Source organism: Struthio camelus, chromosome 2, assembly GCF_040807025.1.
Source record: "Struthio camelus isolate bStrCam1 chromosome 2, bStrCam1.hap1, whole genome shotgun sequence".
NCBI lineage: Eukaryota > Metazoa > Chordata > Aves > Struthioniformes > Struthionidae > Struthio > Struthio camelus.
Window position 1 is genome coordinate 24,901,067 of NC_090943.1, and position 26,302 is coordinate 24,927,368.

At 40.6% G+C, this 26,302-nt stretch overlaps 3 protein-coding genes across 6 annotated transcripts; 1 reads left to right on the forward strand and 2 right to left on the reverse strand.

The window, feature by feature from the left end:
* Positions 1-2,965: 2,965 nt before the first annotated feature.
* Positions 2,966-5,678, reverse strand: RPP38 (ribonuclease P/MRP subunit p38). 4 transcript variants are annotated; one of them, XM_068934699.1, is made up of 3 exons: positions 5,571-5,667; positions 3,928-4,012; positions 2,966-3,849 (listed from the first exon to the last, which is right to left on the reverse strand). In XM_068934699.1, the coding sequence occupies exons 2-3, from the start codon at positions 3,979-3,981 to the stop codon at positions 3,139-3,141; spliced, it is 765 nt and encodes a 254-aa protein (XP_068790800.1). In that variant the 5' UTR covers positions 3,982-4,012; positions 5,571-5,667; the 3' UTR covers positions 2,966-3,138. The 4 variants fall into 4 exon arrangements, with proteins under 4 accessions (XP_068790800.1, XP_068790801.1, XP_068790799.1 ...); XM_068934700.1 differs by lacking the exon at positions 5,571-5,667 and adding an exon at positions 5,197-5,396; XM_068934698.1 differs by having other exon boundaries at positions 2,966-4,012; positions 5,571-5,678.
* A 181-nt stretch (positions 5,679-5,859) lies between these two features.
* ACBD7 (acyl-CoA binding domain containing 7) lies at positions 5,860-18,786 on the forward strand. The gene is made up of 6 exons (XM_068934707.1): positions 5,860-6,191; positions 7,537-7,648; positions 7,731-8,171; positions 18,121-18,238; positions 18,351-18,413; positions 18,501-18,786. The coding sequence occupies exons 3-6, from the start codon at positions 8,160-8,162 to the stop codon at positions 18,572-18,574; spliced, it is 267 nt and encodes an 88-aa protein (XP_068790808.1). The 5' UTR covers positions 5,860-6,191; positions 7,537-7,648; positions 7,731-8,159; the 3' UTR covers positions 18,575-18,786.
* Positions 18,787-18,983: 197 nt separating this feature from the next.
* OLAH (oleoyl-ACP hydrolase) lies at positions 18,984-26,073 on the reverse strand. Its single transcript, XM_009674906.2, has 7 exons — positions 25,918-26,073; positions 24,357-24,488; positions 22,528-22,666; positions 21,787-21,886; positions 20,577-20,746; positions 19,576-19,661; positions 18,984-19,315 (listed from the first exon to the last, which is right to left on the reverse strand). The coding sequence occupies exons 2-7, from the start codon at positions 24,484-24,486 to the stop codon at positions 19,182-19,184; spliced, it is 759 nt and encodes a 252-aa protein (XP_009673201.2). The 5' UTR covers positions 24,487-24,488; positions 25,918-26,073; the 3' UTR covers positions 18,984-19,181.
* Positions 26,074-26,302: the final 229 nt, after the last annotated feature.

A 26,302-nucleotide genomic window follows, 5' to 3' on the forward strand; every position in this document is an offset into this window, starting at 1 on the left:
GCGGGTTTTGAGTATCTCCAGCGAAGGAGACTCCACCACCTCTCTGGGCAACCTGCTCTAGGGCTCCGTCACCCTCACAGGAAAGGAGTTTTCCCTCATGTTCAGACAGAACTTCCTGTGGTTCAGTTTCTGCCCATTGCCGTTTGTCCTGTCGCTGGGCACCCCTGAGAAGAGTCTGGCCCCATCCTCTTGACACCCCCCCCCCTTCAGATACTTGTACGCATTGATGAGATCACCTCTCAGTCTTCTCTTCTGCGGGCTGAACAGGCCCAGCTCTCGCAGCCTTTCCTCATAGGAGAGATGCTCCAGTCCCCTCATCATCTTCCTAGCCCTCCGCTGGACTCTCTCCAGCAGTGCCATGTCTCTCTTGTAGTGGGGAGCCCAGAACTGGACACAGTACTCAGGGTGAGGCCTCAGATATCCTCGGTCAGCTGCTGTCTTAAGTCTAGGTTTGACAACAGTGCATGGCTCTGGCCTTGTGGCTAAGATACTTCTCTGCTAAGAAATGATCTTAATTCAGGTGTCCCTAATCTGGCTGGGTGGTCTTGAATGCTAGGTGAGCAATATGCTCATTTTCTCTGCCCTCTTTCTCCCCACCCCCATCCCCTCCCCTCCTTCCCTCCCCCCCCCCCCAAAAAAAAAAAAAGGGAAGAAAAGGTAGGCAGTCTATTTTATCCTGTTTTCTGAAATCTGAAGGCAAATCTCCCCAGTTCTATTGCTTGGAAAAGCTCATAGGCTGCAACAGGACCAAGCATGTCCAGGCAGAAAGTAGGACAGAACCTGGCTTTCCTGCAGCCTGGCTCTCTACCCTGCTGTTGAGATGATTGCATGTGAGGGAAGGACTGTAGCCACTCTTCACTTGTGCTGTCTTCTGAGGGAAAAAAGAGTACCATTTTCTTTTGAATTTGAAGGGTGCAAATTTGTCTCATTTTCTAGTTTGTGAAGCTGTGTATCAATTGAGGGAAAGAAGGGCAGTCGTATTTCTGTTGAAGCTGTGCTGCGCTGTAGCTAAGAATGCAAATTTACTGGGCCAGAGGGATGCGGGAAGTGGGCATATGCATGGGGGCAGTACCTGGAGAGTCCTGCTCATGAAACTGTATTATCTAATAGCTATTTAATCCAAAAAGAGTCTACCCTGTTGAGTGCTCAAATCTTTTAGCTAGCCATGCTCTTTACCTCAAGTAATTTGCTGAAGCATCACAGCTTCAAGAGGATGTGAATCCTGAAGGTGTCCCTGCCTGCCCCACACCATGGGGAGGTCACTTAGGAAGCAGAAACTGCAGGAACTCATGCTCGCTACTCTAACTGTAGGCTATTATCAATGTGGGTGCCACTGCCAGCAGCTCTGACAGAGAGGTTCCTCTATAGCTTCAGAAATTGAACCTGTCTGTGCATTAGGCTTGCTACCCAGAACAGCCACCAGGTAAGGCTCCTCAAAAACAAATAGATGGTTTCCCAAACTACGGCAGACTAACAGCTCACCCCACTACCTTTCCCACCAGTCTGTTGAAATCTTTTATAATTCCTTTCCTAGAGTAATTCCAGTTGTGGAGTTGAAACAAATACCTGAAGAGAGCTATAGACCTGAGCAGGCAGCAAGGTGCTTAAAAGAGAATTGCTGCAACGTTTATGTTCTTTACCAAAGGTAATCCTCACACCTTGTTTAAAGACTTACGATTTAAATGCGTTGTTAGAGTTAGCTAGTGTGCCCTTAAAATTTTATGCATCTAAAAACCAAAGCAAATGAAGTATATGAAGGTCAATGAAGCAAGGCAAAAAAAAAAAAAAAAGAGAGAGAGAGAAAAGAAAAGCTCTTTCGCCTTGCTACCTCCAGCCAGGCAAACCTCCAGTTTGCCCAGGGAGGGCAAAAATTTTGGCATTAGGTATGTTTTGTTTAATTTTCAGGGAGCCTCGTGATTACAGAATCATTGCTACTGCCTCCCTTTGTAGTTGACATCATGAACTTAAGTCACTTCTAAATAAATCCAAAATACAGACTAGCTAGTTGATGGCACTGAAAGAACAGAAAAACTAATCTCTGAAAATTAAATCATCTTTAGAAACAACAAAGTATACTCGTTTAAGATATTTTGATCTCTTTTCTACAGTACCATCCTAGTGACTTTCATTTAAATTATTGAGCTCCAAGTAAATTCCTATGTTGTTGACTTTGGCATCTGAATTGCATCACCCTTCCCTTTCCTTCTCACAAAAGAACTGCTTCACTAGGAAACTGTTCATAGCCCCCACTAAAATTAAAGGAAACTCAAAAGTTGTTTGGTACATTTTCAGTCTCTTGTACTGGTTTACAGCCATCATCTGCTACTTTACATACAGCAGTACATAGCTTATAGGGACTTACTGGGAAATAATTGTAAGACTCCATTTAGAAATCATTTGGGGTTTAGGTTAGTCTAAAGCACAGATCCTATGAGAAAATGTAAGTTTGCATAAAAAAGTCTTTTTCAAAATGCAGCAAAGTAGTATTTTGGTCTTGTTCTGTACATGAAAAGTAAACTTTTTTTCCTTTAGCATATCAGACACCAACCACAGTCAGAATCCAAGTCTGCATGCTTTCTTGACCAAAACAAGCTTAGAGTCCAGCAGAGCAAAGCATGAAAGTTCGAAAGGGAAGTCTGCCTGTGCTATTGGTCACAGACAGCTGTTTACTTGAAACAAGCATTGAACCAGCTTTAAAAAAGTTATACCAGCATGGACGTGTGTTTCAATAAACTTTCAATTTTGGTATCGATTTGTTTGAATAATTACACTTAAATTACAATGATTCCTGTTCAAAGCCTGTTCATCTATATATTTATATAAAGTTTGCTTAACGCTTTACACTAATTCCAAGGATGTACTTACTACAGTATCTTATATTACCTCAGGATGTTCACTTAGTGATGTTAACTCCATGATCTCCAAGTGAACTATTTACCTCAAGAAAGACACACACACGCACACGTTTGAGCAGTATTCTTTAATATAAAAGCAGAAAGAACCTCAATTGAATGCAACATAGCTGACTTCAGCGTATATTGGAGCGCTTCACAGAGTAAAGCCTTTACAACATAGTTCAATATTCAGTATTGCAGTAAACAAAAATCAAATTAACAGGAAGAGCTGAACTAAAGTCAATTATGTTAAGAGAGCTTTTCTCTTTTTGCGAGGTGGTTTTCTTATCTTATTTGGATTTGGAACAAGCTTCTTGATTTTCAAAGGCTGCAAAACTACTTTTGAAAAATCAAGTTGATTGCTTTCAGCACGCTTCCGCTTCTGGCTTGTGAGCTCTTCCCCCAGTGCTTCTGCAAGCTGCTCAGGATCTTGAATTTCTGAAGAATCTGAATCTGCTGCAGATTGCTCAGTTCCGTACTGAATCCATGGCACTTCCAAAGCGGGTATCTTTGGAATTATTGCTTCTACTACCTCAGTGAATTTATCAGACTGCCTTTTAAAGCCTAGTGCTAAAACAGAGGTTAAGCCAAGAAGCGGCGCAATTGTTTCACTGAGACGGGGAACTTGGCCTGCTGGTGTTGCTCGACTTGCACTCAAAGGAATAAGATGGGATGTGATCATGTCAGGTTTTGCAGACTTGCACACCAGCAAGAGAATAAGTTCATTTTTTTCCAAAGCTTTTGTTACTTCATTAACTCCAATGGCAAGCTGCCTTCTGATATTTAAGTCAGTCCATCCTATTTCTTGTTGATTGCCTTCTGTTTCCTTTTCTTTAGGGAGTTCACTGTTGGTAGTATCACACTTTTTCTCCCTTTTTTTTGTAATGGAACGTCTTTTCTTCCTTGGAGTCTCAATCTTCTTAAGTCCAATATGCTTAATCCTTTCTTCTAAAGCCTGTAGTATAAAATGCATATCATCTCCATCTATGGTTTTCCACTGAATAACATAGGGGTCATCTAAACATGTTTTTACATTGATTTTCTTTGCTTTACGGAGTGATGCAGTCCCTCGCTGAATTACAGGCATCCTGATGTTCTTTTGTATTTTGCCACCTTAGCTGTGAAGGGAAGAAAAAGGTAAAGAGTAGTTCAAATACTATAACGTTTACTGTGGACACCCTGTCAGAAGTTTCTCCTGGAGCCCAGTAGAGAAACCTCAGATCTCAAAGTGATTCTGGCAGCTATCACCCTCTTCACATTAGCTCAGTGCTAATCCTTTAAAAAGAAATCTTTTCATTCTTCATTCCATGTCTTAATTATTTTTAAGATCTGTCTGCATTTAGAAGATGTGCTAGAAGACAGAAGATGTGTGTCTAACTCCTGTGTTTTTGGTGAAGGAAGGCACTTTTCGGGGCCTCCAGACCGTTCAGAAGAGGCCTTTTATTCTTGCATCATCTAGACCATGCCTGTAGGGCTGAGAAAAATGAAACTGGAGCACAAGAAAGGATAATTGTTCTAGCTCTGACCTGTCCAGACAGGATGGCAGGCCCAAGTACAGGCCTGGTTAGCTGAGCAAGGCCCCATACTTTTGCTTGGGTTCCTATTCACTCACTATCTCTCTGTGAAATTAGTGTATTTTTATTGTTGCACAGCCAAGCTTACACAATCAGAAGAGCTTAGGTTTCACATTAATGAGAATTAGCACATGACTCTCTCCTTAGGTTTCCCAATTACCCAAGCAGAAATCTTGCAGGCATTCATGTACATCTCTTGAGTGATGGCCTCTAGGTATCTAAAAAATACCGTTTCATTAGGCCTATGAATTCTCTACGTACTGACAGCAAGCTAGCTTCATTAAAATTTATGGAGCTATTGGCCACGAAGCTGTCAAGCCCCATTTGCTCACCTTCACGGTGGAAACAACTGAAGCATGGAAATGATGGCTAGAAAGCTTGCACGTGTATAACAGCCAGAGTTAAAAAGCAAAATGGAAGCTTACAAGAGAGAGCTTAAAAGAAAAAAAGAGTTCTGTTTCGATTATCTGTTGTAAAGACTCTGGCCACTTTTTACAGTGGGTATAGAGCAGGGGCCGCAACAGACCTGGGTATGAAAAAAAACATTGGAGATCTCATAGCAGAAGAGCGCGTTCCTCTTTTCCGAATGGGCACTACCGAGGAAAACTCAACGTACGTTTTACTTGAGAACAGAGAATGAACCAACGAGGCAAAAAAAAAAAAAAAAATTAAATTACTCTACAGGAGTTACTAGACTTCCGCGCTACCCGAGTACCGTCTACGTTTACCTGCCGGAAACCTCCGTTTCCAAACTCTCGCTCTCCACCGCGCTGCCCGAAACCCTCCAGCCAGCTCCCGAGGCCAGCTCTAGGAAACGCGGGCTGCAGCGCGGCCGCGCACACGACACAGGCGGCCCCGTCGGCCGCTCCGCGGGGCTGCAGCTCCTCCCGCCGCCGCCGGTCGGGCCCGCGGGGCTCTGCCGGCCGCCAGGGGGCGCCGCCGCCGCGCCTTGCCGCGCCGCGCGGGCCCGGACTCCCGCCGCGCAGGAGCCGAGGGGCGCCAGGCCGCCCCGGGCCGACCCCGCGGCTCGGAGCCGCTGCGGCGCGGCCCGCTCCCCTCCGGGGCGCCCCGCTCCCTCTCCCGCCCCCGCAGCCAGCCCTACCTCGGCGGCGACCCGGGCGCGGCGGAAGCAGCAGCTCCGAACCTGAACCCGCCTCCGCCGCTTGGCGCCGGCGCCGAGGGCCGCCCCGCCCCGCCCCGCCCCGCCCCGCGCGGGCAGCACCGCCCCGCGCGGGAGGGAGGAGAGCAGCCGGGCGGGCGGGCGGACGGGCGCGGAATGGCCGCGGGGGCGGCGCGGCGGGTGGGGCCGCGGCCTGCCCTCTGCCCTGCCCCCCCGCCCGGCCTCACCGCGGGGGTTTATCCCGCGTGGTTCAAGAGACCTAATCGTAAACATACTCTGAAACGTTTCTAATGGAAAAGACGAAGCCCAGGCTTAACGCGGGGCTGCTGTGTTCCCTGCAGCCAGCAAGCGGCAGGCCCTGCGCTCCTCGGCTGGGCCGGGCCCCGGCGGAGACTCGGCAAGGCGGTGCCCACCTCCGCGCCCCGCTGCCGAGAGCCTCCAGCGCCTCGAGCCGCGTGGGGCGGCCCGCGGGGGCCCTGTCCCCTGAGGTAGCTCCGGGTCTAGCGACACCCCGGGGAGCCCCCCTTCTTCTCAGCCTAGAAACCTAAAAAACCAAGCTGCAGCGATGCCGCGGCGGACGCGGTGTGTCCGAGGCCTGCAGTGGTACGCGGGGGGCCCGTCGGGGCGCTGCGGGGCCGGGGCCGGGGCCGGCTCGGGGGCTGCGGAGGCGGCTGCGCACAGCTCCTGGGGCCGAGGCTGCGGAGAGCCGCGTACTGAGACTTGAGAGGAGAAGATTTCCCCGTCGAGGGCCATGGCAGAGAATAGGAGTGCCCAGGGCAGTCTTGAGGATTTTCAAGTAACGTTAGGAGAAATGGATAACACAGTAATGTGCCTTCAGTACGGCGTCGAGAGCTGTGTGAGCAAAGCCTGAATCCCGCGGAGTCCCGCGCGCTAGGCCATTAGGCCGCTGCAAGATGCAGTGCCTGGCGAGCCAGGCTCCTCGGAAGGTCGTCTGGTGTTTGGCCATGTCGCTACGCTGTTTTTTACAGGCAGTAGGATTAGAGTGCTAATTCATAGCAAATTTAACGCTGGTATTTCCTAATTTGGGGGTGTTACAATAAATTTCACTCAACATGTTTTTTATAGGTGTTAATACATGCTTTTGACATACGTAATTAATGAAATCCTGGCAAATTAAAGTCAGGAGTTTTGTAGTGACTTTACTGCAACGAGTGACTCTCACTGCCTCTTAATGTGTTTAGGTATTGTGCACGTGCTCTGTATGTTACATAGTGAAATGCGTTATCTATAACTAGTAGTAAGATGACAGATAAGAACTGATTATTGAGGATGCTTTTCGGACTCCACCATGAACCATCAACAAATCTTTGAAAATACATTCTATTTCTGTGTTTACCTTAGCGCATAACGTTGCACATGGCCTCTTGCATCTGAATATGACTTGGTGAAAACAGCTTCCTTAGCAAAAGTAATGGCATGTTTGCTCTGTTGTTTTGAAGAGTTGACTGAGTTGTTTTCCAAGTTTGTTGATCTCTGTGTTTATTTACTGAACTTCACTTCTTTTGTTTTCTCCTTAAGCCTCAGCTTAATTTGACCTGGACCTAATTTGAGAGGAAACAGTTTTTTTTTAAATGGATTTATGGAAGTTAATGGATTTTAAAATCGTGGAGTGTTATGATTAAACCATGCTCAAGGAATGATGAATATAAACTTACTGAAGCAATAATACAAAGAATTTATGAATATACACACACACACACACACACACACATATATATATTATATATATAAAAAGATATAGCAGGGATGTATTTTTGATTTTTTTTTCCCTTTGATGGGTCCAATTTTAGGCTAGTTTATCAATACTTGTAACACCCTTTTTTTTTCTATGTTTAGTAGAATAATGAAAATAACATCTAGCATTCTCGAAGTATTTTGTTTGTGTAACTGTTTGTGGTAGCTCCCAAATGACCCTCATGCTTTTTAGGCTTTATGGTGGAACGGTCTGCAATGTACCAAGTCCCCAGACAAGGCTAGAAAATGGACGGAGGCTGCAGAAGGAGGAAGAAGTAACAATAACGAGGGTGATTGCAATTCAGGTCAGATTCACAGTAGGTCGCTCAGAAGAAATTCCTTTTTAAAACAAATGACTTGGAACTGTTTCTGTCTTTCTTTTCTTAGACTGGTGGCCTTACTCTCAAGAGTACAGAAAAGAAGGCCAAAGCTCAGTTTTTCTGAGGCAAGAGGTGTGGGCTTCCCCGGGGGCTTAATAGCCCCCCCAAAACACCACCATGTTCCTTCTGGGGCATTCAGAACAGTTCCAGTACATCCAGTACTGCTCTCGAGAGGAGCAGCGCGAGCGAGCCCCAGCAGGCTGCACCCCGCTCCTCAGCACCAGGTCCGCTGGGGCTCTACTGCGCTGCGCAGAGCAGCCTCCGAGATGAGGTCATTTTGTCCCTGCTCCAATGCGCGTAGTGAACTACAGCTCCCGCTGCGGGGCTTGCAGCTACAGCTGGGGCTGCGGGGCAGACCTGCGGCGCCTGGAGACATCAGCACTGTGTCTGCATCGGAGAAGGAGGGCGTCTGTCTCCCAGTCCCCGTCACAGCATCATGACTCTCCAGGTAAGTGCTTCTGCATCTGGGTGAGATAGAAAGAAGCTCAATGCAGGGGGGAAGAGAGGTGGGGATGTACTGCAGCATCTGTGGTGGTCATGCTGTATCAGAGACAGCAATACTTCTTTGGCATGAAGGTTATTAATGCAAAATCAAAGTTATCCTGCAGCATGGGACATTTACACAAGCCTTTGAGAGGTTAAATACTGCATTGATTTTTGCAAATGGAGGGAGAGAAACATGCCACCTTATTTTGAATGTGCTTATTTTGAACATGGTATGTGGGTCATGTAATTTTGTTCAGAGGGGAGACTTACCTGTTTAGCATGTGCACGAACTATTTTTATGTGTGGATCTGAGTTTGCTAGCACTGGGATACGCATTGAGAGGTAGGTATGTATTTTGAGTTTTTTCTAGGAGCTAGTTTAGTTACTTATTTAGAGCTAAAAATAAACAGGGAAGCTTCTAACAGTGAATCAATGAATATATATGCTTTTGGGAAACATGAGTAATTTTCCAAGGAGTGGTGCATGGTTCTTTAGGGTGTGTGCGTTTTTGGAGAGGTTACTTTTCAAAGGGCCTATGTGTTTGGTAGGACAACTTGACCGCCAGAAAAGAGCTACCTTCCATCTGACTAGATGTAAATAGTTCCTGAGGAGTTAATCTTCATTGCTGGCTGCTAGCCTCCTACCTTTGTAGCGAAGTGTGAATACTTTCCTTGTCTTGCCTGTGCCCGGGTGAATTCAGCAGTTCCTTATTAGGCTTTCTGTTATCCCTCTCACGTTAAGAGCTGCAAGCCCTTTTATCCTAGCCTCATTATAATGTGCGTCTCAGCTTGGTTGGTGTGTGTGTTTTGTACGGAGCGAGCAACGTAGCGCTCGGTGACCTAGATGCAGAGTGTATTGTCAGTAGCTCAGCAGCTTTCTTCTGAGCTGCAATTGCTGTTGAATGGCACGGAGGTGTCCTTGGGATGCTTTACAGCTCAAAGGATGGATCTTTTCCAGTGAGTCAGAACTGCCACATCCCAAACATAACACCAGTTTCAATCAATTAATGATCACTGAAATCACATTGTGTTTTATCCTGTCTTTTATTCATTGTAGAACACAAGTTTCTTATTAGCCCCGATACTTTAGAAATGAACAGTAAATCACTATTAGAAAGAGCTGGGTACAATACGATATGCCATTGTTACATACAGTTTATACCTTCCTCCCAAAATCAGTGGTTGAAATATGGAATGCTGCACATTCTGCATTTAAGGATTATGGAGGTTTCATACCCATTATCATGTTGGTTGACCGCTACCATCCATACCCATAAAACATCTTTGAGTCAAGCTCAAAGGGAATTTGAGGGCAAATGGATAAAATGTTATTTTCATCAAGGAGGCTGTACAGTATCTCTCAAATTAGTTTTGCAGAGTGCTAAAACACTCTACTGTAAATGAAGAATTCATTCAAGCTTGTATTCCTTTCACAATGGAAGTATTATGCAGTAATAGTCTGATGGTAATTTGTGCATTCATCTTTAATGCGTGTGTGTATTTTTATGTATTTGTGTGTCTAAAAATATCTATAGTTAATCAGAAAATACTTCTGCTTTTAATCTGAGGAGTTAAAGGGAATTTTATCAGCACATGATTAAAAGGAAGTTATGTTTTTTCAAATGCTCCTAAGCGTGTTGTGTAAGCAAGCAAATCCTCAACAACATTCTGTGCACAATGGTTGGGTAAGGGAGGTTGAAGAAAGAAATGTTGAGTATTTTGATTTCGTTTCTGCCTCTTTTTGCTGCAGATGATGTGCATCTGCATGTTTTTAAAAGCGTCTTGTGATATTTGCATATGAATCCAAATAAAATAAAAGTATATTAAATATAAGATAAGAAGTTAATGGCCTCCTTTCTCAGTTTATTTTTTGAGTGATCCTTTGCCTGTGCAAGTCTAACAACACTTCTAGTTCATTCTTATTGTGAAGGTTCGATCAAAAAACAATTCCAGGCAATTGGAGGATTTCCAATAACTTGAATAGTCTTTGAATCTCAGTCCTGACAGAGGCTCAAATACTGTAGTGGCCACAGTGTAAAAATGAAGATAGAAGCTTATTTTGTCTTTAATCAATTTGGCAATTTGGTTGTATTTTATTATTGATGCAACATTTAAATCTTATTGTTAACAAAGCATGAGTGCTATTTTATTTGTATGTGAATGGATAATTATTAGGAGAAGTCTGTGATGGAGGAGGTGTAAAGATGTCGCAACAGTTATCCTCTGGTACCATATTTGCAGTCAAACCTCTTACATCTGCTGATGTTTAGATTAAGAATGAAATATTTATTTTAATAGAGTTTATCTACACAAGAAATCTTCAGCGTGGTGAGCCACCAAATTTATTTTCTTAAACAAAATACATCCTTCTTATGCGCTCATGCCGACAGTCTGAGTGTAAAAACTTTGTTTTCGGGAGTGTCAAAGATGCAGAGTTCCAGTTTCTTTCAGGCTTTGTTGTTAATCCAGCGACCCATGTGTTGCATTGCTGATTCTGTTTCCCCTCATTGAGCACACCTCTATAATAAATGCTGTGTATCTATTTAAAAGGTTTTTAAAAGGGTTTTTTTTTTTTAGTGCATATGCAGACATACGTTTTTGCATAATTAGACTACAGTTTTGGTACATGAGTACAAAACTTCTTCAGTGGTTCCAGCAGGGCTTAACGTAGCCTAATCCTACGGTGTATGAAACCCTCGCCCGCGCGTCACGTTGGGAGTTGCTGTGGGGGTAAACCGAGACAGAAAATCAGAGCCCGTGAGTCCCTCCTCAGCAACTGCCCACGTGCTTGCCCTTGTCCCGAGGGGAACACAAAGTCGACTGGGCCCCTTTTCATAGCGGGATAAGCTGCCTAATTTACCAAAGGGTATCTTGAGGTAAACGTTCATACAAATAGTGTCGCAAGTACTGTCTAAGTTCAAACTCCCAAGTTAGCTAATTGTGACTCATCTCTCCGTCCCCTTGCTCTCAGCTGGGAGAGCCCGACGGTGCGCGTACGGCACAGTACTGGACTTGTGCTCCAGGGGCCTGAATTCTCTCTCCCGCACGGTTAGTGACTTCACCTTTCTGGCTTTACTTCTAAAAAAGTATTTACCTACTTTATATGGTCCTTGGCAGTTTCTGGTGAATAATTAAGAACGGAAGTAACATCTCAACTTGCTGAAGCATTTTATGTGCTCGTTGGAAATCCAAGTACAGTTAGAAAAGGAGAACAAGAAACAACACTGAAAAGGAAGGAAAATAAAGATTCCAAGGCTTTCAAGAAAAAAAATGTTAATATTAGGAATTCCTCACAGTGAGGAGTTTATTGTTTATCATATTGCTTTCATGAAGCTCCACACAAGAACGATGGGCTATAATTAATAACTAAAGCGCTCTTTGGCCAAAGATCTTTCTCTTTTGAACGTCCAAGAATGAAGGACACAAGAGTCAATCAAAATGCTTTTGTCTGCGCTAGAAACTATCAAAGCTATGATTTCTGGAGGAAGAATTGATTTCTCTAATCAAATTTGAGATTAAGGTTGTTTTGTTTGCATGGATTTTTTTTAATGGCATCAAGGACAAATACATATAGAGAACATACAGTTTTCATGTTAGCCTAACAACTTATCCTAAGGCAAATACTGTTATGGTTTATGCTGTGAACTTTCTAAAGGCCACTGAAATTTTGGTGCCAAAGCTTACAAAGTATTTAATGGGAGTTTCTTTATACCATTTGTTACTTGAATTGCTGCTCAATAGATTCAGTATTTAAAGAAGAAGTTAAATAATCTATCGGCCTTTAGTCACAGGTATTGTTAAAAAGCTGAAGGGCTATAGTTAACAGAGAAAGATGTCGCAGCAATAATTTCTTAGGGCTCAGGTTGTTCCACTGTGTACATAGTTAAACCTTGGCCAGCTGATAAGAGATTTTAAAAGATTTATCATTTACTGATTTGACCTGAAATATAAAGATTTTTATTTTCATTGCTGTATATTTATGTTTATTAAAATGTTTTGTATTTAATAATTTCCTTTTAACATCAGTTATTTAAAGGGCTTTTAGAAGAATAGAAATTGACTTATACCATGTGGCCAATGCTAAAGCTGTTTTTCCTGACCCACACATTGAGATATTTCACCACCTTCAAGACAGCAAAACCACCTATTCATGAATATATGTATTTGAAGCTCTTATTTATATAAGTAGTGAATCTATTTTAATATTAATGCACTATTGTTAATTTAAAACCTTAAATCAAACTGCCATTATTTTGCTAGGCTAAATTGCCAGAAATATTTGTTGTTCAGACCTGTAAGAAGATATAACACCTGCTCCAGAGAGCTTAGTACTTTAAAAGATTTTTTAAATGGTTGTTTTATGGTAGCGAGGAGAGCATACGCTGGCTTTCAGACTGCAGATTGCCACCATCTACAGGCTAGAAAAAGACCTCTCAGCATTAGTGTAACTTTATAAAAAAGCCACTATTTATTGTGAACGTGTAGGAGTCTGTGCATGCTCTTGTATGCTTCTTAACCCTGATACAATCCTGAAAAGTTAAGTGTCCTTTCCTGCTCTTTACACTTGAATTTATTTCATGTGGTAGAGGTCCCTCCGTTAGTAAGCAAAGTGATCAGGAGGTAAGGTCCAGGTATGGAAAGAACAAACAAGTTTTAAACAGGACCTTCCATGGGCTCTCCAAGGTGTCTTTACTTATAACGGTCTGACTATTTCTGGGGTGCCCCCATGGAACTTGCGCTTTGTCAGGCTTCAGCGGGGAGCACCAGGCAACTATTATGTGGTGTAGCGTTAAAGCATTTAGGAGCCCTAGTCAAGAACTCTGGAGTTCTTCAAACACAGAAGAGAAAGGCGGCATTGACACCAAGGACTTAACACCTCTCCGAAAAGCTGAATTTGAGTCTCAGGTAAAGAACCAAGTTCTGCCAAGTATGTAATTTGTGCAGTGCTGCAAGTTTTGCCTGAAAGTTCAAGGACTTACTATCATGTAGACCATATTTTTTGAACTCAGTTTAGCTGCAACTCAGAGAGAAGGCTTCAGTTTATGTTTAAAACAAAGCCAGGCAAGCCCCTCAGATTTTGCTTAAACTCTTTGACAAATTGGGAGAGAAAATACTTTACAAAATGTTTTAACAATCCACTCTTTCAACTGAGGTCTGAGAAAGCTCGTACTCCAGTTTTCTAATCTTTCAGAAAAACAAAAAATTGTGTCTCATATTTCTGATATTAAACTTTGAAGAAGAAAATATTTACATTTCCTTTATACAGAAAAAAGAGAACCAAGAGTATAAAGAGCTTTTGTTGTCTGCATAATCCATTTTTATTTCTGAACCGAGCCAATTAAATCTGGTTACTTCAATTAAAATAGTTTTCATAATCAATTTAATTCCCACTAGAATGCTGGGGTTTTTTTTCAGTAAACAACAGAGAAGATGGAACCCAAAAATGCTCAGAGAAGAGATGCTGTAAGGTCATTTTAACATTATTGAATCAGCTTTTATGTGTAGCCTGGAGCATAATGTAATTACATCTGGAGAAGTGATTTTGGGTTATCTAAATTAGCTACAACATATTCTGGGTGTTTTGTTTTTTTAATTCTAGGAAAACCCTTTATTTGTCTTTCAGCACTTCCACATATTTGATTGATCAAAAAAAAAATCAACAATGTTTAGTTATTAGCAAACAAAGTCAGAGACAAAAAGTTGGACTTTTTGTCCAAAATTTCAAGTTTCATATTTTTCTATGATTTTGTGATATAGTTGCATTTTATTAATATTTATGATAACTGTTATTAAACAGGAGCAAACTACATATGCCTAGCTGTATATTTTCAAACTATGAAGTTTTAGGTTTAAGAATATTATCTGTCCATCATTTGATTTAGAATTTAACTCTGCCAAACCATTTACTTTATCTAATGACCAGATTTCAGAGTTTCAAGTAGACAAGTGACATTTGCAGTCTTGCTGATTTTCAGCGTCGTTCTGAGTAAAGAAGTAAGGAGAGTCCATCATTAGATTTAAAATATCTGCACACAACAGAAGCATTTTTCAAACTTAAAACTAGTAACTGTGTTTAAAATCCTAGCCATTTGCTGTATTTCTGCATCCCCTGCTGGGCGTTTGGTTCTGTGAGGCCTTAGTGGGAATCGCTTGGAAACTTCTGCCCATTGATCGTGCGCACGCTAAGATTCTTACCGACTTGGAAGATTATTTGTTAATAAGCATTTGCATTACTGCAGGTTTTTTTGTCTCAAGAGCTTTCCTGTTGTTGTATTTTTAAGGGCTCCATAAACTCTGTCAACACTAGAGATGTGGATTATGAACCCTTAATGGACATTAACGAACCCTTCTCATCTACTGGTCTGTGAATTTGTAGCTGCATTTTAAAGGTCATTCAAGATTTAATTGCTATTTTGCAGGATGCATTTCTTCGACGGAACACCTTTTAATCATGCATCATGGAATTTTAAAAACCTTCCTTTTAAATGCATGTGTCTGCCTCCTGTCTCTTGTTTTAACTTTGTGGTGCGATTACTGGTATACATCTGCCTGTGGTGACTTAGGAAAAATGTGCAGAGCAGTGAATGCAAGCTGTGCACCTCAGCAGCAGCGTAGCTCTGAAGCTGAGCGCTGCCTCTTCACTGTGTTAACCTGCATGTTACAGGGGGAAATAAAACCCCAAAATCTACAGTTCAGCAGCAGTGCAAGCTGTAAGTGCAGGTTGTATGTATGCAAGACAAGGGGAAGTTTACCCAAGAGCCCCCTTTTTCCTTAGCATTTCCTGCCTCTGCTTCACCATAACCTGCCTCTTTTCCTTCAGCAGACCTCTGCCTCTGCCCTGTGTGTTATCACAGGGGTTATTTTCAAGGCACAATATTTTAAAGCAGTCTGTTTTATCTGATAAGAGGATTATATGTGAGAAAATTTAGCATATACAGATGCACAGAACAGATAAATTTTAAAATAAGCTTTCTGTTCGTTCCTTTTCTTTTTTAGTAATTCATGGATTATTTGCAATAACAGCAAGGAGCTTCCAGTGGAAGCAGTTTTTAATTTGTTGAACTGATACTGGAGACTTTGGACTTGGCTGAACGCTAATGTACATACTGATTAAGATCTAAAAGCTGAACTTCATGGCTAAGAGTTGGTCAGTTAAATCTTACATTTAGAAATATAGAGATGTAAAAACCTTTTCAAAGAAGCATGGTTTCAATTGTGGAAGTAAACTGGTGTTCCACCCTACCTTCTAGTAGGCAGTGAGCTATAACATCAGGCCCTCCAAACTACTTGGAACTGTTACAGACTCTGAGATTCAAATCCACCTCCGACGTAAATGTGTGCACATACAAGCTAAATAAAACAGAGCTTTGAGAGTGTCTTGAGTAGCGTGTCCCACATGAAGCTGTTGTCAGCTCTCTAGTCACCTTTTTGTTTTGTTCACATCTGTAGCTAGGGAGCTGTTATATGGTCTCAAACACAAAAGACCCTATACAAAGATACAGGAGAACTGAGAGTGACATAATTCTTACCATCTTTTCAGTGAAGAGAATCAAGGGCCACTCTACAGTATGCTGGTCAGGGTGACAGGGTCATATGTTTTTCAGCCGCAAGTGTGAGCCAGAACATAAAGATCAAGTGAATGTTGATACAATTAAATGCTGTCGACACAAATTGTGAAAAACATGCTATCCTTCGGGGGTCCTACCATCTGTTATCCAGTGCATGCTACACATTAACAGCTGCCTAAATGTAAAACCTTCAAAGCACTGGGGCAGCCTATTGGCTTCAGGACCTCATCTCTAATGTCTTTCTGTCCAGAAGGGATACAAATGTACTATTCATTCCAATCAACTTTAAAGTGCTGGTCTTAAAAATGGTGACAGAGCCATTGCCATAGTCCCTAGCTGGGCAGATGATAAAAAGCAGCTGTGTTCTGCCAAGAACTACTGAGGGGAGATTGCCTTCCAAACACAACAAACCTTCCTCCTCAAGATATTCTTGTGTTCCTTTTAAATTTAGGACCCTGTCTTGTTAATAGCTGTCTTTGTGCCGAAGGAAGGAAGAAAGCACATTGATGGACCCTGAATCTACACAGCCCTGAAGATCTAAATTCACAGACTTTTGTTCTTAGAAGATGTCTGCTTTCTCCTTGTTGCCTTCAAATGGCAGTTGAAAGTTTCACAAAAAGTAGAAATTCTCAACTAGCTACACGGGTCAGAACTTGATATCTGGGTACCTCACTGCCTAGCCAAACTAAATTTCCAGACAAAAAAAAAAGTCCAAATTAATGCCACCTCAGGAGGCAGCGGTGACTCATTTGGTGGGAGAGCAGCCAGGTTTCTGTGAATGAACACTGCAGTGCGCCCAGCTACCTCTCCTTGGCCTCTTTCACATGATACTGCTGCCTTAGTGCAGCCATCAGCGTATGTATTGCTAAATCAATGAATGTACAGTTTTGTGATTCCCTGAAGGGGCCTTTCTTTGAAGAAAGATGCCTGAGCACCAGTCTCTAGTTAAATTTTTTGCAATTTTCCTCCTTCAGTTTAAATACAGAAATACTTGTCCTTTATTTTCTCCTTGTTTATATGAAGACTGCTATACTGAACCCAGAGCTCATTCTTACTTGTTTACTTCTATCACCTGGTCTTGCCAGCACAGTCACTTGCTGAGGAGAAAGGCATCAATTAAGAAGACAGCTGGGCCTTAGACTTTCTTATTTAAAAAGAAAAGAGCAATTAATGTCTTGTTACTGGAGGAAGGAAAAGTTATCTAAGGAAGGAGGGAGTCTATATCCCAGCTGGTTGCAACCTGCCTGTACAGACTGCTGAGATAACTCCAGTCTTAGTTATTTTTAAACAAACAGAGCCACAGAACTCCTATTTATACTTCTATTGAAAACATAGCTGATTTTTGCACAAAGTTGTAGACTTTTTATACATAACTAATTATATGTGTAACAGCACATTTTGCGGGATATACTGTAGTTCTGCAAATGCAAATCAAACTAAAAGCTAAAATAATTAGTGTAACTAGCATATAGCATATTTAAGGATCTGTATCTTTTTTGCATTATAGTAGTGCAGAGAACTGATGCTTCTGTGGTCATTGAAGGAACAGAGGTAATTGGGCATAGAAGCCCAGCAGAGAAACATACACACCTGGGCATGAAAGAGACTACAAAAGCTATGCTAAGGGCTAGCCTGAGACCTAGCGTATAGAGAATAGCAGCTAGCCTTGGGCTGAGGTGAGTGTGCGCCACATGAAGACGAAAAAACTATTTCCATCTTAAATGCATCCCTCGCTCTGTGCTATACTGTGTGTATACAGCTTGTATACCACAAGAGTTGGGTATAGAAGGTCATCCTGGCAATAGCACTGCTCCAGTCTCCACAAGGCACGTCTGTGCGCCATCGGTCACCTCCTGCATTTTCAGCAGGCAAGAGGAAGTGACAGAGGCTATGTGCGGTACCTCTCAAAGGGTGGTAGAGCTCCTCTGTTAGAGCCCACACCTGGATGCAGTCAGGGCAAAAAGGGCTCAGCTGTTAGCTGGGGTGCAGTGTTCAACGAATGCCTTCACACCTGCAGCACACACTGAATGTGAAAGGCATACACTACATGCAATGTATGCATTGCTTGCATGAATATATTGATAAATATCCTGGCACTAGACAGTCGTCTGTAATGGTTGCAGGTGGTTCGGTGTAAAACTATGGGTCAAAAAGAGGTTTACTTATTTTAGCAGTGCTGACCCCACCAGCTAAGCAGGCCCAGTCCCCTTTCTAATAACCTATAGCTTTATTAAACTTCTTTCACAGAAAACTACCTAGACTTTTCACTAATCCAAGTGACTACTTGAACACATTGTCCCTTCAGAGAGAAACTTAAGACCTTTCATATTTTTTCTTTCATCAGGCTGACTTTGATGGTGCTGCAGAAGATGTAAAAAAATTAAAAACAAGACCAACTGATGATGAACTGAAGGAACTATATGGATTCTACAAACAGGCTACTGTTGGAGACATTAATATTGGTACTTCTGTTCCTATAAATACGTCAAATTTATCCCCATATCTTAATGAAAACTAGCAAATATTATGTAAATCTGTATGATAATCAATAAAGGTATTCATTTATTTTGGCAGAATGTCCAGGAATGCTAGATTTGAAAGGCAAAGCCAAATGGGAAGCATGGAACCTGAAAAAAGGTGTTACAGTCATTAATTTTAGATCATGTAATTGCTTTTATAGAACAACAAATAAGGAAAGATAATGGCTCGTACTTTCCTTTGCAGGTTTATCAAAGGAAGACGCCATGGATGCCTATATTTCTAAAGCAAAAGCAATGGTAGAGAAGTATGGGATCTAGAATACTCGAAATAATTCCCACTAATAACTAACTCTTCAGTAGCTAATGAACTAACTTTTCTAAGAAAGTGCAGTACTAACCTCTTTATTGTGTAGTCTGACACAAAAATCTTTTAAGCATGAGCTGTTTGACCCTAAAGGGTATTTACATGCGTACTGTATTTTAGACTGTATCTGTACTTATTCAAAATAAATTTGTACCTATTCAGTTAATCTTTCTGTTTGAATTGTGGATTTGTAAGAGTATTAAATTACATTTAGCATTTTCACATTAGCAGACAAAGAAGCTCTAAAAGTAAAATAATATAGTTGTCATTTTTTCTCCAAAATATGGTTATAGAATAAAGTGAAGTGTCTGTGCATGTGCCAGGAGAGAAGAGGAAAAAATAGGAGTTTTTTTTTTTATTTTTAAGAAAAAAGATCCAAACTCAATGTTTATTTTTATGAATCAGAAAAATTTCCCCTTTTTAAGAATTACAATAAAAGATTTTCTGGAGGAAAACAGCAACTTTGAGGCATAACTGCATGCAATTGTACAGAAAGAGTGGATTATTATTAAGTGCTGAAGACTAATATTACTCCATCTGCCATAAAAAAGAGAGAAATGCTCATAGATCAGCATTTTCTATACATCTTGTTATGTGTTTTGTCAAGAAAATTTCATTAGATGGTTCCAGCAGATAAAAGTGACCTCCGGGAAGTTTGTAAATGGAAATATCTTGACTTGTTACATCATCCCAGGCTGAAAAAGATATTTAAAGTGTCAGAGAAGTGTCAAATATTGTAGTTGTTTTACATAGCCATTTCAAGGTTATTATTTAATAATAATTTAAAATCCTGTATGAACTGATTTGGCTGATACTGTTTATACTGAGACTTCCCTAGGTATTTCCATTTAATTTCAAAAGGAGAGAAAAGACTCTAGGGAACTCTGCACATTAACTAATTTGATACAACAGAAAAATAGCTAAGTATAAGAAGGATTCCTTTTAAGCAAAGTACCTTCTAAATCATGTGCTGTATCTTCAGACCCATCAAAGCAGGTAATATCGCAGGAGAGGGGAATATTCCTTTCTGCCTTCTCAAAACTGTGAATATAAGAAGTTTCAGTAGTAAGATACTTTCAGTAAGATATCTATATACAGGTTGTCTCCACATACGAAATGGCTTTTTCTTTCTCCTCCAACGCATAGCAGAAACTTTATGAATGAGATTGTGCAGAACAGGAAGGAATTACTCTTAAGATTTTAAGCAACTTTCCCTACTAAATTATGTCCAGAGCATTAAAGATAGAATGACCAATACTTAGGAAAAAAAGAGCTTCCACTTGCAATAAGAATTCCCTCCTACAATAACTAAATTTGCTGGCTGTGTACATACAAGTTCTAATGTTTCAGGGCCTAATCAACAGCTGGTTCCCATGGCCAAAAGGGTCCCATGTCCAGGAGTGGCCTTACCTTTGCCAGTATGAGAACCTTTAACCACTCAGCTACCAGAGCAGTTGTGCAGGCCTACTGGGGAAAGAGGACTGGTGAAGCTGGTTGCTTTCTAGGTGTCTGCAACAGGAACATAGGGATGGCCACTTGGTGAGCATAGGGCGCAGTGGATCAGGAGGCTGAATGCAGTGATCATGAAGCATGATTAGCTGAGTCTATTGGCTTCGGAAAATAATAAAAGATGTACAAATCTTCCTTTCAGTGGCTGTTAACTTTGGAGCCTAAGTAGAACTTTATTTCTACCACGACACATTCACTACTACAACAGCAGTAGTGGTTGTTATGGTGAGCTGTGTGGCATATATATGGCATAAAGACCAGAATATACATAGAAAAGCACTCAAAGGAGAAAACTTTGTTTACTGTTTCTTGATCTTTGTATAGTAGAAACTAGAACAAATTACTAAGAAAGAGAAAAGAACCTGACATGATCAAACAGAGGTAAAACTATAGCATATAAATGTAAAATACAGGTATAAATGTAGAACAAAGTTGTATTAAACTTACGAAAATGTCTGAAGAACTCTAAGATCTTCTCTTAAAGTAAGAATCAGACTTTTCCTTATGTCTTCATATTGAAGTAGCTCAGAAGGAGTTCCTCCTAAAATGTTTATATGTGCAGTAATATCTTCATCATCTATATCACGTAGTCTTCTGATGGCAAGAAAAGCTTCAGACTGCCAGCATCAGACAAGACACATAAGGTGTTTATTTATACAGTATACTTTAAATAATAATTTCTCTAACAGTTATTTTAGTAAAAAAGTACAGGGATTCCCTATCTCCAAAACACAGTGGTCAGTCAGCTTAACATTTGCAGAGAATACTTCTTGGAAAGGATTGGTAGACTGTATTTGCAGAAAATAGAGATTGTGAGCAAGACGCAAGTACCCTCAAGGTCTGTAGCTTTTACGGACACGTAACCATTAATTGATTCCATTTCAAAGTTTAACTGTCACTCTTGAAATAAAACTAATAAAATAATCTGTTTAAGAGAAAACAAAGCTTAGTGGTGGACACAAAGCCAACTAATGTGGGACTGGAGAGACCCCCTAGATCAAGGAAATTTGCAGGAATTGCTTCTGTGAAGCAAAGAGCGAGGACAGAAGCAATATTGCTGAGAAGCCCCAGAAACAGAGGGATGGAAATAGCAAATGATGACTGAAGCCAGGAGGGCTGGGAAAAAAGTCTAATCCCCACTGTGTTCCTGCGAAAGATAGGAGAAGCACCAGAACAGCAGAAGCAGAAGGAAGGGAGAACGCATAAAAAGCCAACAGAGGGAAAGAACAAGAGGGCAAATGTAATCAGGAACTAGTGCCAGAGGTTTATGCAAGACTTTGCTAAGAGAGTATTTTGCATGTCACAGAGTAGGGTGTGGGACGTTATACTTTGTTTTTATTGCTTTTTGAGTGTTATGTCAAAGACCATAATAAATAATAGGGTATACGGAAAAGGTAACACTAACCTAAGGCGTCTGCTCGCCTTAGGCTAAGGTTAGCCTCTGTGAATATGCTATAATGTGACATTCTCCAGCCACCTCAGAATTAATTTCCCCTAAGATAATAGAACATTTTCTGTGTGCATTCAGGGGTAACGGTTATTTGGTACTTTGGGTATATTAAACATACTCTGCACACCATACAGCCACCACAAGTGTTTTATTTATGGTAGCTAATATACTGCTTTGTTTCACACTGTTAATGATTCTGTAACTTACATGTGGGGCGTGTGCCCCTGATATAAAAAGATGGATCGGCTCTAGTCCATAGTTTTCTTTCAAGTGTAGCGCAACGGCAAAACTAATGTATGATCCAAAACTGCAGTAAAAAGATAAATTAAAGCAATGTAATCACAAACATATGTAAAAACTGGAAAATGTGAACATAATTTTAATTTCAGTACTGGCTGGCTATCTTGAACATTTATTGAAACTATAAATACAGAGAGTTTTATGGTTCTGTATTATGACATGTAAATTATAGTGATATTAGCTAATTCACGTGTGCAACTATACTCATATTGGGACTAGTTTTACAAATCAGTCCTTTTTATCTCCATTTCTTTTAGCAGTCTCCTTAATTTGCAGGAAGAACAGTTATTTTGAGTACTTGGGACTATGTGATCTTCAAAATCTATTTGTTTTATGATTAGCTCACCCCCTACATTCATTTTAGAGTAAGCACTGACACAAATATCAAGAGTAAACAAAATACCACTTTATCAGAGTAATTAAAAAAAATGATCACAACACTGCCATTTTTAGAAGACATTGGGCCTGAAGTAATAAATAACCACAGTCTTTGAGATCAGCAGCATTTTTTTAGTTTGACTTAAAAAAAACCTTTGCAGAAGTGCGTTTTCCTATAGCTCTTGCAAATAAAGTCAAGTAACCATCTACTCCTAGAGTATAAAGATAAACCTCCTTCACCAGGCTATCTAGAAATGAATATATTTTTACCTGTGACCAAAAAATGCAAATGGTTTTTCTTGCAGATCTTTTAACAATACACTTGTAATTTCATTGACTACGGTTGTCATGTCTTGTGCGAAAGGCTCCTTAAAACGAGATTCTCTTCCAGGAAGCCTGATAGAGTACACTGGAGAAGAGGTGGAAGGCAGGAGGGAAAAGAATTACTGTAATTTCAAGAGGAGACTCTAAAATCAATTTAATTAAGTTGCAGAAAAACATTTAAATCTATTCTGCAGAACGTACAGATTATTGAAATGAATCCTTTTTACAGCTGACCTGTGCATTTGCTATTGCTAGTGCTATCTTTTAATCCTATGATTAGAGGGTTTAGGTTTCTGTCACTCCCTTTACTCACAAATGTTACCTTCCCAACTAATCTTATTTATAAATGCTCTAAGTCAGGAATTCTGTCTTATAATGATAACAAGGTCCTGATCTCAGCTGAGGTTTCAAAGAAGCTTTATTACTATTATTATTAGTAACAGTGACAAATTAATTAATTTCAATAATAGCAAGTCTGAGAGTTGTGTAAAGAATATCCTCTCAAGGGCAGCATTAGACAGTTAACAAAATATATTCGCATCCTACAGTCTCAGTTTTTCTCTTTGAACTCTTCAGCGCTGAACACAGTAAAACCTAGAATCATAGTATAAATTGATCACATTTTATATTTATACAAAAAGACATGTTACCTCCTTTTATCTATTACTTTCAACATTCCTTATTTTTCTGTCACTTTTTAGAGAAAATAAGGAATGAAGTCATCAACAAAAATGTTTATTTTCTAAAATCTCCTTGACATTGGACATATCTGCCATATGGAAGCAATGGATCAGACACATAAAGTATTTTACTACAGTCAGAATAAGCCACTACGTTATACCACAACTAGATAGTTGCACAAAAATGTTCATGTCTTCTATACTTTGTGCACAGTTAAAATACTTCTGAAAGAGCATGCTGCTCCCTGGTTTTGTTCATTCAAGTTTGCAGTTGCTCCTGGGCCATCTCCTTAGTAACTTTTATTTCCATTAGAAGGGAAGACTTTTTTTTTTTTTTTTAAATTTCGAGGCAAATTGGATATGCATGACTTGTGCAACAGTCTATAGGAGGCATATAAACATTTAGGAGATGAGTGCAATTGCAGTAGCAATGTTTTCCACTAATGTCAAATAATACTTTTTTCTCTGTGGAAAGTTTGGAAAGTGACCTTGGTTCCTCTTCAGATAGTTCAGCAATGGATCTTTTTAGCGCTGATAAAACTTGATAGCCATGAAAATTACCTCACTCTGTAACGAAGTATAATTTTACTGTTACGAAACTGTTGTTTAAACGTCAGTTTTGATACAAGGAGTGCAGAACCCTGCAGACAGTCTGGATAACTGAAATGCATTCTGTGCAGCCTCTCAGCACTAAAAAATAGTTTTTATATCTTCACTGCTAAACTTCTTGATGCTTTTTTTAACATATAAACAGTTTGCTGCTGTACTGCTGTTTCTGAATCATACCAACAGTTTCTGAAACAGTCAAGCATACTACATCTTGTGAACTTTACCTCTGATGAGATATATTTTAATCTGGTCATATCTGTTTAGATCTAGAGTTGTAGAGAAACTGAGTTAACTCAGTATCCTAGTGGAAATGATAATTCCTAATGGAGTGACTTTCTGGATAAGACCCATAGTAAACAAATAATCGGAAAAAGATTGCAGTGCTCTCAAGAGCATTAAATTCTCTTTAAAAAAACTGACTACTGACCATTGCAGACTGCCCATCTTAATTACCTTATGTTGTCTTGGCCTACACAAATGACTGACCTTCTATTGAACCGCTGAAGAGTCTGCCCCACTGAGCAAACTGAGAAGTTCCCCCTGCAGCCCAGGGAAAGCAAATAAGCCTACAAAGAGCATTTGGCCTTTTGTATGAACAAGCAACCACTTTCTCCATTCCTAAGGAAAACAAGAAGACAACACATTATGCTAGAACAAGACTCATCAGGTATAGGAAAAATAGAGTGAATTAAGTGTAATGTAAAACAATGGGGTAATATTTTATCAAAACTGCTTGTGCTATGTCAACAGCTTGCTATATGAAGTAGGCTTGACACACCAGTTGAAACCAGATCTGCTTTTATAAATGGCAAAGGAGTAGTATTAGGCAACACCTTTGGTTATTATTTTCTCCTCTTTCAGTCACTGACCATAAAGAACTTAACAAGTAGCAAAGGAAATCAGTATGGGATTTGAGGATGACCTTTTAATAACACAGGCTTTTAGAACACACAAACCCAAAAATGTAAGGTTCATCTGAAGACCTAAAAAATATAAGGACCACCTATTCAGTATTCTCTCTACAATAGTGGTAAAAATCGGTGTCTAGAGAATAGCCGCATGCCTTTTCTTTATATTTAGGAACCATTCATCAATTTCTCTTTCATGTATTTATCTATCCTCCCCTTAAAACCTTTTAAACACTTAGCATCCACAACATCCTTTGGCAACGAGTTGCACAGGTTCACTATCTGCTGCATCTCCATTTTGTTTTGAACCTGACTTCCACGACTTCATTTGGTGCCCACAATGTTGTACCGTAAAGGAAGTGAATAGCGAGTCCCTCAAGATTTGCCACTCAACTTCTTTGAGACCTTCTTCATATTACCTCTACCCTTAGTCAGCTCTTTTTTCCTGAATGAAAGGCCTGGGTTGCTTAGATAGTCTTCATATAGCAGTGCTTCCAAACTCATGACCATTGTCATTGCCCTTCTCTGGATTTGTTATATCCAGTTTGTTATATCCATTCTGAGATGGCAGAGAAAACAGAACTACATTCAGCTTTATCACAGCAGCTTTAGTATTTTTGTTTACTGACAGACAGAAATAGCAGCTGAACTAAGATTCATAACCACTCCTTCCTTCTTTCTGAGAAGGAAAAACAGCATTGAAGATGCTAACTGCATTATCTTTAGCATTAGATACTGTCTTCACCATAAGAAGAAAAGAGCAAGCCAAAAAATCAATGGGCAGATGTGAGCTTAAAAATAGCTAAAGGACAGCGGAATCAGCACTTCAGAACAAATAGTTCCTCTGACACGTTCAGTATCACTGCCATTAGTCCTGTTTACACAGGCACTTCTTCCACAAAAAGACATGCTAGCTCAAACATTTCTGAAGTTGATGGTTTAACTTGACAGATAAATAAGAAAAAAAAAACTGTTCTCAAACTGATTCCAAAGACAATAGAAAACATTCAAGCGTGAGAAAGAGGCACATTTAGTCAAAGTCAAAGATATGCTACCAGTCACTGAGAATCTTTCTTTCACAATTTCTGCTCTTGCAGGTTTATGCCATCACCACCAAGTTTACTTTAGATGCGAAATACCTGAATAAGCAGGAAGACCACAAGTGCCGGGAAATGACAGCCCAAAGGTTGAATCGCTTTTCAGGGCTGTATAGCAAGAAGCAGGAATCAGACTTCTTTCTTATTAGCAAGCATGGGGGCAAAGCCAGTCTTTCAGGAGAGGAAGGGATGTGCATCCAAGTGGCACAGCCACTTGCTTTAAGTCTTTTCCAGGTTTAAGGGGAGGAGCCCACACACCAGAAAAAAAAAGGCAGGGACTGAAGCATACAGCATCCCAAAAGGGAGACAGAAATATGATATGTTATGTGGAACACAAAGCATTTGGCAGCAACATTGGGAAGGTGCTCAGCATCTGCCCCGGAAATTTTAAAAAGACAGGTTAACATGTCAGTGACACTACAGCGGT